At 46.8% G+C, this 13103-nt stretch overlaps 1 protein-coding gene across 1 annotated transcript in view; it reads right to left on the reverse strand.

Annotated features, from left to right (window-relative positions):
- The window catches only part of VAT1L (vesicle amine transport 1 like), a 146755-nt gene extending 137351 nt beyond the window's left edge, over positions 1-9404 (reverse strand). The window contains exon 1 of the mRNA XM_036346910.1: positions 9023-9404. Within this exon, the coding sequence (XP_036202803.1) occupies positions 9023-9249 (227 nt within the window). The 5' untranslated portion in view covers positions 9250-9404. The remainder of the gene's footprint in view (positions 1-9022) is intronic.
- Positions 9405-13103: the final 3699 nt, after the last annotated feature.

The raw sequence follows: 13103 nt of genomic DNA on the forward strand, positions 1-13103 counted from the left end.
GGAGATGTCTTCTCCAGTCCCCTCTCTGATTCTTCACTTTCTCTGGTGAATAAGACATACCCTTATCCCCCATGATGGTTACCATTTTTTATCAGTCCTGTGTGTTTCTTACTATTGTCTTCTGGTAACTGTCCTCCTTTCCTTTTGGAGTATCTACCCCCACCCCAACACAACACACACACACACACACACACACACACACACACACACCATGCTTTCCTGGTGGGACTATTAATCATGATGCCTCATTCTAGGTCAGGGTAGGAGGGCATGAGACACACATGTCCAATCACAGCACCTCATTCCCTTGGGCCAGAGAAAAAGAGATCAGGGGGCTGGTATGTGATTCACAAAGGGCCAATCAGATTCCTGCCTTGATATATGAAAACTGGAAGAAAAAAATTCTCTTTTCACTGGGTCTTGCTACACCTGCACCAGGCAGCTGGACCTAAACGCCACCACCTTTTCTAGTGCCAAGAAGGAAGCTCATTGCAGTAGGGGCGCCTGAAGCTTACTTGCAAAGAGAGAAAAGAGAAAAAAAGATGGAAGGAAAAGAAAGAGGAGAGCCAAGAATTCCAGCAACAAGTGCATCGTGGAAGGCCAAAATAAAGAAAAAATAAGTCAGGACAGAAGTGACTGGCCTTCTGTTTAAATATCTCTAAGCTTGGCCCAGTTTCTGGCACACAGTAGGAGCACAATGCATTTGGGGTTTTTTTTTCCTCTTCTGTTTTTTCAGGAATTCATCTGGATCTTCTTGCTTATATCATGGTATAGTAGGACATTCGATCTGGGCCACTTCTCTCTCTTTTTTTTTTTTAGTCCTCACTGGAGGATATGTTTTTATTAACATTTTTAGTGAGAGAGGAAGAGGGAGGAGAGAGAGAGAAAGAGAGAGAGACATCAATGTGAGAGAGAAATATAGATCAGTTGCCTCCTGTATGTTTGTGATGTACATGACAATGCTCCAACCAACTGAGCCATCTGGCCATGTCTGGGTCTCTTGATGCTAAGGTCTTATACCCTTTGGGGGAGATAAATGGGTCTGAAGAGAAAACTTTATGAAGTAGAGAGGAATTTTCTAATGTCCTATTTCTTTGCATCTTCTCTCCACCATCAATATATATTGGTCATATACTATGTGACAGAGATCTTCATTCATTCAACAAATATTAAATGTGCCAACATCATTGCTAATTACTTAAGATACATTATATTTTATAGTCACACACACACAAACTGTGCCCCATAGTCATTATTATATCCACAGAGTATGGGTATAATTAATAATTGCTAATATTATCAGAGCCAAGATTTGAATCTAGTTTGGGTGTATAGTCTTGTCCAAAAAAAAAAAAAATCATTATCATTCCTCTCACAGAAGAGAATTATCTTGCACTACGCTCTGGGGACTACATCTGTTTAGAGAAGTCAGGAGGAAGTGGACCCAATGCTTTTACTTGCCAAGGGGGTTCATGACTCCAGACCAATGGTGGGGATGAGGCTTGGCTAGAGGGTCAAGAGTCACTCACAGAAGGAAATTGAAGTCAGAAGCTCACTGCATGCTTTCATCAAGAAAATATCAATTCAGTGATGAAATAGCCCCTTTGACTGGAGTATCTATTTTTGTCTCCTGAGCCTTTAGACATTAAATTTACTCATTCTAATACCATGACTCCAGCCGGTTTTCTGTGTGAGATCACACACATAGGAATCAAACTAATTTGAAATTACACTCCTGCTGCCCTTTCTTATGAAGAGTCTCTTCTTGTTTCAGATTGAACTTTTTCTTCTATGACAAATGCCAAGATGCCATAAAAGATCCCTATTAAGAATGAGAAGTGCCAGGAACTTGGGGTCATGAGGTGCTATTTTCCCATGCCTGGGTGAGCTCTGTTGTCAGTGTTGAATGTCAGTGATGTGCCAAAAAGTCATGATTTTTGGTTCCTTTGAATGAGAGTGAAACAAAGCCCAGAGGCTGGACTATGTATGGACACCCAGGTATCAAAGAAACCTCTGCTGCCACTCATTGGTGGGTATGCAGGCAGCTGGTGTGATGATAGCAATAGATCAGTTCAAATTCATTCCCAAACCTGGGAATGCAATTCAAAAGCCAGCACCCTATGCAGTTTGGTGGGAGGACAAGGACTAAGTGGATGGCATCAAGTCCTCATTCTGTCTTTTACAGCTCAAGCGACTTAGGAAGGAAAACAACCTTTATTGAGCACCTACAGTACAGTGTGCAAGGAACAGTCAGGACTTTCATGGACTCTCAGCTAGTCTTCAGTCAGGACTTTCACGGACCCTTCAGTCCACAGGCCAACTCTCTATCCAGTGAGCCAAACCAGCAAGGGCATGCCCTTGCTGGTTTGGCTCACTGGGTAGAGAGTCGGCCTGTGGACTTAAGGGTCCCAGGTTCTATTCCAATCAAGGGCACATGCCCCAGTTGTGGGCTCCATCCCCAGTGGGGGGGGGGGGGGATGCCAGAGGCAGCCAATTAATGATTCTCTCTCATCATTGTTTTTTATCTCTTTCTCCCTCTCCCTTCCTCTCTGAAATTAATTTAAAAAATTAAAATAAAATAAAAAACAATGCCAAAAAGGGGGCATTACCAAGGTGATGATACAGACAAGTCGAAAGTGTTATTTGCTTGTGATCACACAGGCATGGTGAGGTAGAGAGAGCCTGCAGTCAGATCTGTTGAAGCTTCTCACTACTTGCTCTCATCTCTGAGTCCCAATGTCCTCTTTTAGGAAGGAAGGATAATATGCTCATGGGGTTGAGGGAGTCAGATGAAAAATGGGCAAGAATATTAGCTCTGTCCCTGCAAAGATGCTGCAAGTGGCGGGTAGAGTGAGCATGATCATCAGTCATCATTCCCTTTGCCCATCATGAACCACCTGCCCTTGGTTTCCATCTAATGCCTGATAATGAAGATCAGGCTGATGTTTATGGGAACCTACTCTGTGTCAGATGTTCTATACTTTCCTTTTTGATGAAATAGAAGAATCACTGATTCTGGGCTTCCTTTCATCTTTGAATTGCAGGGAGACAAGAAATCCATCCCTTTATTGACTGGAGAACAGACATTGTGACCATTCCCAGCCCTCACCAGTGAGGACAGAGTTAAAGGGAGCATGCAAACTTCAATGAATAAGAAAGAACCCTGAGGTAGCATCTCCATCTTCCCATCACCAAATGGGGCTCAGTGTGACTCAGCAAAGTCATCCTTCCCTGTCAAATCCTGACATCTCCATCCAACACAGAATGATTCAGAACACTTTCTTCCCATGTCTGTGCCAGGGTGGCTCCTGGCTTGGGTATTAGACACACTCCAAGCAATTTCTCAGTTTTACAAACATCTGTGCCACTTAACCTCATGCACTCCATTTGTTTATTTCATAAACACAGGGAAGATCATATTGGCTTCATTTCCTTGGACTGACCTATCAGTGACAGTTTAATGCTCTGTTGTTTGGGGTTTTCCTGTGCTCAGGTTGCCAGTGTAGCAATAGCCCAATTGAGGCAAAGGGGTTAGAGGAAGGACTCGAATGCCTCGAGTGGGTCTCAGGAGTGGTGACTGGGTGTAATGAGCATGGGTATTCTGGGTCAGCAGGCATGGCAACTTGATCCTTGATGAGTCCCAAGAACATCCCATGCCTCAGAAATGGAGGGAGGGGAAGTGGGTGTGATGCAGAAACATATTTTTTTTAATTGTTTTCTTTTTTAAAAAATTTATTGACTTCAGAGAGGGAGGGAGTGGGAGAGAGAGAAAGAAACATCAATGATGAGAGAGAATCATTGATCGGCTGCCTCCTTCACACCCCACACTGGCGATCAAGCCCACAACCCGGGCGTGTGCCCTGACGGGGAATCAAATCATGACCTCCTGGCTCATAGGCTCACCCACTGAGCCTCGCTGGCCAGGCGAAACACATTTCATTTGGAGGGTGGAGGCAAGATGGCACTGTACAATTTTGAGTCTTATCAGTTAACACTTCTCTCTCTGTATTCCTGATTCCAGTCTTTGTCTGTCTATCTGTGTTCTTGGTCTCTCTCTCTCTCTCTCTCTCTCTCTCTCTCTCTCTCTCTCTCTCTCTCTCTCCCCCCGCTCCCTTTGTCACTATCTCTCTGATTTTCCAACTCCCAAATGCAATGCATCCAGGAACAAGGCAGAACTTGGATGATCACGCCACTCTTCCACTTACCAGTTAGTGGTCTTGACATGCCTCTGAATGGCAGTTCCTCATCTTTAAAATGGAGATAGCAATACCGATCTGGTTGAGTCGCCATTAGGATAAAATGAAACAAAGAGTATATTACAGGCAACTCAGTTCCTGGCTCATAACAAGGGTTCGATAAATGTTAGTTCTTTCTCATATCTCTAATATAATTTACCCTCATGATATATAGGATCCCATCAATCTGTTGGCTTTCCTCTAGAGTGGCCTGCCCTCAGCCCATTTTCAGATCAACCAATGGAGCCATGACTGGCTGGAACCATTTTTCATCCAATTGGTCTCATTCCAGCAGTTTCATGAAGCCTCTTGCTGTAAATCAGTCTGGGAAAATAAACGTCCCCAATCCATTAGTGCCTTTCCACCACAAGCCAATTTGAGCCACAAACCAGACAAGGCTTGTTAATGGCCACTTAAAAACATTCCTGAAGCCCCACCTGGGACCCTCCGCCCCAGATTCTACTAGCTCCTTCCCCAGAGAAGCTCTACTGTGACAAGACTGCTCACAGCAAAGGCATCGATCCGATCCTTATCAGTTAGGAGGGACCATGCTTCTGTAGTCCCAGAACAATTATTTTAATGCCCCTTTCAAAAGAGTCCCAGTGTGAATGATAAACTATAGACGGTATCTATGGAAACCAAAAATAATAGCTTAAATATTAATCGCTATCATTTATTGACCACTTGCTATTTGCCAGGGATCATCAGAAAGATCTTTATGCATAGTATCTCATTTAGACTCCATTACAACACTATGAAGGCAGGTGCTATGTTTATCTCCATTTTATAGAAAACTCAAGTTTAGAGGAGTAAGCAACATGTTCAAGATTAACCATCAGTATAGAGGGCACGCTGTCTGTGCTTCACCCCATCCCTTTTACTAGGCAGTGCACCCATCTACCACCTGCTGGGAGTGCTGGTTGATTCCTCAGAGCAGTCCCTTTCCCTGCCTCCCCACTTCCAAGGGGGACTGCCCTCAGTCAAACAGAAGCCACCTCTGCTTGAAAGGTTACATGCCCTAACTCAGGAAGTAGCCCACAGTCCAAAACTAACTGAAGAAAGTGGGAAGGACGAGCAGTGTAGGGGTACAGAATGCTTCTCCCGTTGCTTCTAGGTCAGATTAGCTCTGTGGTACAAGTCATGCTCCGGAACTCCTGATGGGATCCAGCTGAAACTAAATCCTTACATAGCTTCTTTCCCTGCCCTGCTCTGCTCCTCTTGCTCCCATTCTCCTGCAAGCACCCTCAATCAGCCACTTAAAAAAACATCTCAGTCTCAGGTTCTGCTTCCAGGGACCAGACCTAAGACACCCCATTAGCAAGTGGCAGAGCTGGGATGGTGTCTAGGAAGGTCTTACTCATAATCACTAAGCAGATGTGACATGTTAGTGCCTAATTATATACATGATTAAAATGATAGCCTCCAAGTTATCAAGGCACCAAGAACCGTGTCATATACACATAGCTATGACAATAAAAATGACAACAGCCACAACAGTAGCTACGGTTCATTTAGTGCCAACTGTGGGCCAGTCTCTTTCCTGCATCTGATCCTCTCAACACCATGAAGTTCATCTTATTATCCCCATTTTGCGGTTGAGGCATGGAAAGCTCAGAGAAGTTAAGAGATTGGTCCACAGATAGAAAGTGGTAGGGCTTTGCCTTCCATCCAGGCCCATCTGTCTCCAAAGGCATCGTGCTTCTTCAGTTTAGCTGCTTAAATCACTTGCCATGTAGCTTGTTCAATGAATGGTTGATAAAATGAGTTCCCCATCAGAGCTAATGTTCTTGTAACAATTTAGAAAGAAAACTCTCCTATCCCTCCTTGAGTTGGTTCTTTTTGAGCTGTATTTGACCATCATGTCTCTACTTTAGAGGAAAAGCCATTTTACTCTGGAAACAGCCGCAGAGCATTCCCTTAAGCCAGACATAAAAAGATCAAAAGCGCTATATTCACAGAAAGAGGGAAAGCAAGCTTACATGCCAGAGGTCTGGAGAAGTAAATCACATTTCTTGTGGCTTTACCATGGAGAGAGACAAAATAGAATAAAAGGAAAACAACAGAGTTTTAAGGAGAGACAGACCAGGATTCAAATCCTAACTCTACTGTCTGTGTGATGTGTTTTGGCAAATTACCCAACATCTCCAAGGCCCAATTTGCTCTACCATGAATACCTATCTCAGAGGGCCATAAGTGAGAGGGTGTAAATGAGATATAATATGTATTCCCCCCGCCCCTTCTCTTTCATTCCCATCAAATTTATACAGAAACCAACTTGGACCTTCATTCTGAATACCTGGTCTTAATACTAGTTCAGATGAATTATGCTTTATTCAGAGGCATAACGCTTATCCATTAAAAATAGCAGATAAAAGGGGGACCTTCATCCAGGAGGCCATCCACTGATTCATAAAAATACAGAATGAGTCATCCTGGCTCTCAAGGCTAAACTTACAATCAATGGGCATCTTTGGCCAGCCAATCCCAGCCCAGTGGAGGAGGAAGGGCCCAGCAGGCAATCTTCACAAACCTATTCCCATCCCCCCTTGCAAAACAGATGAACTCTGCTTCCAGCTTGGTGAAATGGGAATGAATCTGGGGCCTTTGCAATACTCCATTCCAAATGCCCCCCAGCCCTGGCTGGCTTTTTGAGCAACTGGGGTGAAGGATCTGCAGTGGTTGCCGTGTGTGTGTGTGTGTGTGTGTGTGTGTGTGTGTGTGTACACATGCATACAGCTCTAATGAAGAACAGGATTGTGTATCTAGCTTTGAAAAATCAATCTCCTAGCTTTCATCTTGACATTTATTATCTCAGAATGCTTCAGCGCCTGTCAGCATTTATGCACTTAGCATAAGGCCAGAGAACCCAGACCTATTGACACTATAGATGATAGCCTTTTCTTCTTCAAAGAGTAGCTTCGACATTTTCACTCCCTGGATACATACTCAGATTCCTAGAACCCAATCTCAATTTGGATGGAGAGTCATAAATTACACCTATGTACACACATACAAACACACACACACACACAAAATATTTTTGATTGGTAGCAATGGAAAGTGAATTATCAATATACATGATTTTAATCTTACTAAGCAGACATTCTTCCATCAGCAAGTAAAGAAAAGTAATGATGCAACAATCCCCCTCCAAGCATTTTTTTTCTCGATCCATTCATTCATCGATAATTTATTTAGGATGTACTATGCCTCACATTGGGGATTTATCTGTGAAAAGGTCAGACATAAGCTCTGCCTTCAGGGATCAATCAGTTTGGTCCAGTCAAGAGTTAACAGAATAGAACTCTATAGGAATCCCAGTGTGCAGAAGCCCCTTTCCTTGCTCTGAATTCCCCAGGGAGAGGCCCAGCCCAAGAGTCCTGTTCAGAGTCAAGCATGACCAGCTACATATATGCAGAGCCAGCCAGAGACCAGTCCCTGCTTCTCTCACCAGCTGCCTTCCAGTCTGGAAAATGAAACCTGCACCTGCTCTCAAAGTAGCAAGGCAGGGGCACCTCCTTTGCCTTTGCCTTTGCCTTTTTCTTTTCTTTTCTTTCTTTTTTTTTTTTTTTGCCTTAGATATGGTCCCAGGTTCTGGGAACCATTGAGCTGACTGCTGTGTTAAGAATCAGTGTCTGTTGTGGGATTGAAAATATATAGATGGGAAGGGATAGGCCATCTGACAGTGCTAACAGCAAGTTCCCCTGAGGAGCTTCCCAGGCTGCTGCACATGGAACTCAGTTGGGTCCAGGAAACACTCCAGGTGAGCCCTCCCCCCAGAACTGCAGGGGAATGATCCTATAGTGACAGCAGCCAGAGAGTCTTAAACACACCACTTGGCATCGGTGTGGTTCCGAGGAAGTTCCCCCAGGAGGGGTGGGGAAGACAAGGTCACTCAGATTGATGAGTCCATCCGAGACAGGAGCGGGAGTTCGGGGAAGATTAATCAGGTTTGGGATTTTCCACTTTCAGAGACAGGCAGAGATGCTAGTGGGGGAAGAGGGAGGTTTAGGCTGCAGGCTTGAATCCCTGCCCCCCCCTCCCCCCCCACCACCACACACACACCACCGCCGCCAAGCATAGTCGCTTGGTACCTAACTCTGGCTTCCTAGTTCCTTTCCCCTAGCCTAGCCCAATTCCTTTTCCCATCCCAGGCCACAAGGAGGGAAGTGTGCAGGGGCAGGAGGAAGGACACATGTCCCCAGCCCCATCAGCAGGTCACATAGAGATGACAAAGATCTATGACCAAACCCTGGCCGTGGCACTTAGCGGCGGCAGGATGATCTTGAGCAAATCACTCTCTCTGAGCCCTGGTTTCCGCACCTGTAAAGGGAGATGCTGAAGACAACTAACTCACTGGGTCCCAGGAAGTATTAAATGCGAATGCTCACATAAAACTTAAAAACGCTGGCTGGTGTACAGAAAGCCGACGGTTACTGTCATTTTTTTTAACCACGTTACCATCAAACCCTCTATCCTGGCTGCTTCCCCCGCAGCGAAAGACCCAGAGTGCCGGATGCCACCATCCACCCTCGCATCCCCTCCCGGGAGCTCGCGGTCTCCCCTGGTCACCCCTGGATCTGGCTTGGGGAGGAGAAGGGCCACCTCTCAGCATCCTCCCCAGCATCAGCGGCGGGCCGCAAAGAGGCTCTGAGACCAGGGTCAGGGCACGGAGTGGGGCGCCCGCGGCAGAGTCCCCCGGCCCCGGCCCCACCAGGCTCGGCCACCGCCTCCCGGGAGCGCCGAGCGCGCACAGAGAGAAAGCGAGAAAGGCGCGGATACTGGACCAGGCTTTGACGCGGATCTTGAGCTCGCCGTCCTGCGGCTCGGGCATGGCCTTCCTGGAGACTCGCAGCTTGTTGAGCCCCCCGAAGCCGGAGAGCACCACAGCGCGCATCTCCTGGGTGTCCCCGAGTCGGTGCGAGCCGCCGCCGCCCTCCGCAGGCTCCTTGCCTGTCTCCTTCTCGATCATTTGCTCCGTCTCTTCCGCCTTTTCCACGCCTTCCTTGGCCATGGTGCGGGGGGCACTGGGGGCGCGGGGGCACGGGCTGCGGCGGCTGCGGGGGCTCAGAGGTCCGCTCCCGCGGTCCCTCCTGTTGAATGTGGGGTGCTCGTTGTGCAATGGCTGCAGCCCCAGCGAGCGGCGCCGCGGTCCACAGCCTCCGCCGTAATCCTCACAAGAGCTGCGCCCACACCCGCTCACCTCCTCTCTTTCCTGCCAAACGAAGCCTCAACTCCAATTTCGGAACCAGTCTCAAATCAGGATCTTGATCGCAGCCCCAGAGCCAGATTTTTCTCACGGTTCGTGAATAAAACACGCAGAAAAGCCACCGTGCCCTTCGTGGTAGGCGCAGTACTTGGTTATATACGGCTCAGGCTCTGGGCCTTGAAATGGACAGAGATGAATGTCTGGGCCTGGAGGATGCCTCCCGCGATGAGGTTGCCTCCTCTCCCATGGATCTGCAGGAGAGACGGGAAATCGGGCTGTTTTCCCACACCACCGGTCCGGGCTGGAAGTGCAGAGAGGTTCGGGAAGCGGGAGGCAAGAGATCCCGCTCACCCAGGTGAAGAGTCCAAACCCAGCGTCGTTTCGCTCAGGACATCCAGGGTCAGTGAGGATGGTGTTCACTCAGCATCACTAAGAGCGTCTTATTCTCACACACACACCCCACCCCACCTCACCCCACATCATTTCGGGCCATTATAAAAAGCGTCCTGTGCTCTCCCTCCCTCTCACTCTCTCATTTCCCCCTCTCCCTACACACACACACACACACACACACACACACACACACACACACACACCCCAGTAACTGGCTTTATTCTTTATTTTTTGTTATAGAGCCCTTTGAAAAAGAACTCCCAGAAAAACTTGAGTTTTCAAGAGGAAAAGTTGGGGGGTTGCTTTGTGCCAGTTTATAAGAAACATACTTGAGGAATGGAAGGTGCGTATTCTAGTTACTGTGCAGCCTCTGCCAGCCTTGCCTTGGGATCTTAGGCAACTTATTCAACCTTTCTGAGCCTCAGCTCTCTCATCCATCAAGTGGATGCATTAATTTTGTTCATTTGCATTGTGCTAAGTGCCGGGTGGGTATGATTTTCAGTGACACATGATCCTTACTTTTGAGGAGCTCATTCTGGGAGCGTGAGGCAGGGATGACACAGCCCACAAACAGACACTCATAAGGAATGGTATAAGTGCCTCTTCTCTCTCCATTCCCTTGCTGCTTCTATGCTTTAAACACCCTGGCCTTCTATTCCTCAAAGAGTTTTGTGTTTCCTCCTACCTCCGGTTGTCCGCAGGCTGGAACCTAGGTTGCATGTCCTTCTTCTGGTGATAACTCCTACTTCACTCTCACCTCAAGTGTCCATTCCTTGTGGAAGGCTCTCCAACCCCCAGGTTGGGTTAGCATCCCTGATGGTAAACTCATGGCAGTGAGTAACAACCTTTTAGACGATTTCCAGATAAGGTCTATTTCCTTTTCCCATCTGTGATCTTCATGCATTTTCTGCCTTTTATCCCGCATTGGTTCCCTGAATCTTTGGTTTATAGTAGAATATGCCCAGAAAATGCCTGTTAAATGAACAAATGAGTCAGTGAATACAGATGCTGTAGTGGGAGCCCAAGGGGGAAAACCACTGACTTGCCCAGGGAGTGGAGAAGTCTTCATGGAGGAGGGGGCATTTGAGCTGACCACAAAGGTTGAGCCCAGTTCTTCAGATTCTTCAGACAGGGGAGAGCACATGTACATTCAAACACAACAAAAGGTGACAGGCAATACGGCTTTGACACAACACTGGCTTTTTCTGTGTGAGCTGAGCATTGTCTGTGTGTAGCAATCACTGGAGATGAAGTGGGAAGGTTGTTTGGAACCAGATTTTGAGGGTTTTACGTACCATGTTATAAAATACTAGAGGCCCGGTGCACGACATTCATGCACTGCAGGGGGTGTGGGGGTCCCTCAGCCTGGCCTGTGTCTTTAGCAGTCTGGGAGCCCTCAGGGGATACTGACTGAGGCCCATGGGGAGCGGGCCTAAGCTGCAGTGGGGCATCCTTAGCGCTGCAGGGGAGGTGGGAGAGGCTCCCACCACTGCTGCTGCGCTCACCAGCCTTCAGCCCAGCTTGTGGCTGAGCACACTGACCACCATGGAGCAGCTCCTGCATTGAGTGTCTGCCCCTGGTGGTCAGTGCGTATCATAGCGACTGGTCATTCCACTGTTTGGTCAATTTGCATATTGCCCTTTTATTATATAGGATATAACATAATCATGGAGGCATTGAGCACCACTGAAGTCTTAAAAAACAACAGCAAGGGACTGGCATTAGCAGAACTGTATTTTAGGATGATAACTTTGGTAGTAAGTGGGTGATGGATTAGACAGTAGAGGTACTGGAAGCATGGAGGTCAATCAGAGAGTGTGGTGCAGAAAAAATAAATGAGAAGAGCCTCAGTGGAGGCAGTGGCTGTGGGATGGAAGAGAAGGGGTTGAAAGGAAGCTGAGTAGACAAGGCTTGGTTAGCGAATTGAACATTTTCCTGTAAACCCAAGTGTCCAAATTATTAAGCCTGTTGAGTATTGTGTTAGATTGGACTTTATCCTGATCAAGATTTTGAGTGCCAGAGACTTATTTTGGAGGTAATCCCAGGAAGCTCCCACCAGGAAGTAAGACAGTGAGACAGGGAAGTGACAGAAGCCAGTGCAGGTGCACTAATGAGCAGGTTCCTGCAGGGACAAATGGGGATCAAACCCACAGGAGACCCATGAGAGGCAGAGTGGAACAAGCCGCAGAGCTGTCCTGCACAAGGAATGAGGAAATGGGTATTTATCACTAAATTTTCTGCATGATTGGCTAAGGTCTGTTTGGAAGTGTTAACTCCCTGGCACTTTCTTCCCACCCCATGTACCTAGGATGAGAAAATCCCCAGCCATGCCCCGCCAGAGTAACTCAGTGGTTGAGAGACAACCTATGAACCAGGAGGTCATGTTTCCACACATGCCTGGGTTGCAGGCTCGATCCCCAGTTGGGGGCGTGCAGGAGGCAGCCAAATCAATGCTTATCTCTCATCATTGATGTTTCTGTCTCTCTTTCCCTCTCCCTTTCTCTCTGAAATCAATAAAAATATTAAAAGAAAATCCCCAGGCAGAGAACTGCAGGTCCTCTCAGTAGGAAGCCATTATCTGTCTATATAGGTAATAATGAGTTCCAGGGGATAAGGGGTCAGCAGAGATAACATGTGATATATGATATTGTTTTGGGGGTATCTGCTGTTCTAGACACTTTAGGTATGTTTTGTAATTTGATTTTTAGAATAACCTTATTGGGTAAGCGTTGTTATTTCCACTTTTCAGAAGAGGAAAGTGAGCCTTCACATGGTGAATTTTCATGCTCAAAGGAACACAGGGGCCGAAACCGGTTTGGCTCAGTGGATAAAGCATCGGCCTTCGGACTGAAAGGTCCCAGGTGCGATCCTGGTCAAGGGCATGTACCTTGGTTGCGGGCACATCCCCAGTAGGGGGCGTGCAGGAGGCAGCCCATCGATGTTTCTCTCTCATCGATGTTTCTGACTTTCTCCCTTCCTCTCTGTAAAAAAAAATCAATAAAATATATATATTTTTTAAAAAGGAACACAGGGATTGTAGTAAGATAGATACAAAACCAACTCCAAATTGATGCTCTTAACATCTTCCATGCATGTTTATTTGGATGGGCCAAGTCAGCTCATCTCCTGATTGATAATATTCCACGGTATTTTTGATGTTCTCTGCTCTTTTGTTGGCCTTCTCATGTTTCTGTCCCACCAAGATCCCTTGCCTTGGTTTTGAAGGTTTTCCTTCAGCGTCAATAAAGTAAATCTACATTGCACTC

Source organism: Myotis myotis, unplaced genomic scaffold (assembly GCF_014108235.1).
Source record: "Myotis myotis isolate mMyoMyo1 unplaced genomic scaffold, mMyoMyo1.p scaffold_m19_p_19, whole genome shotgun sequence".
Taxonomy (NCBI): domain Eukaryota; kingdom Metazoa; phylum Chordata; class Mammalia; order Chiroptera; family Vespertilionidae; genus Myotis; species Myotis myotis.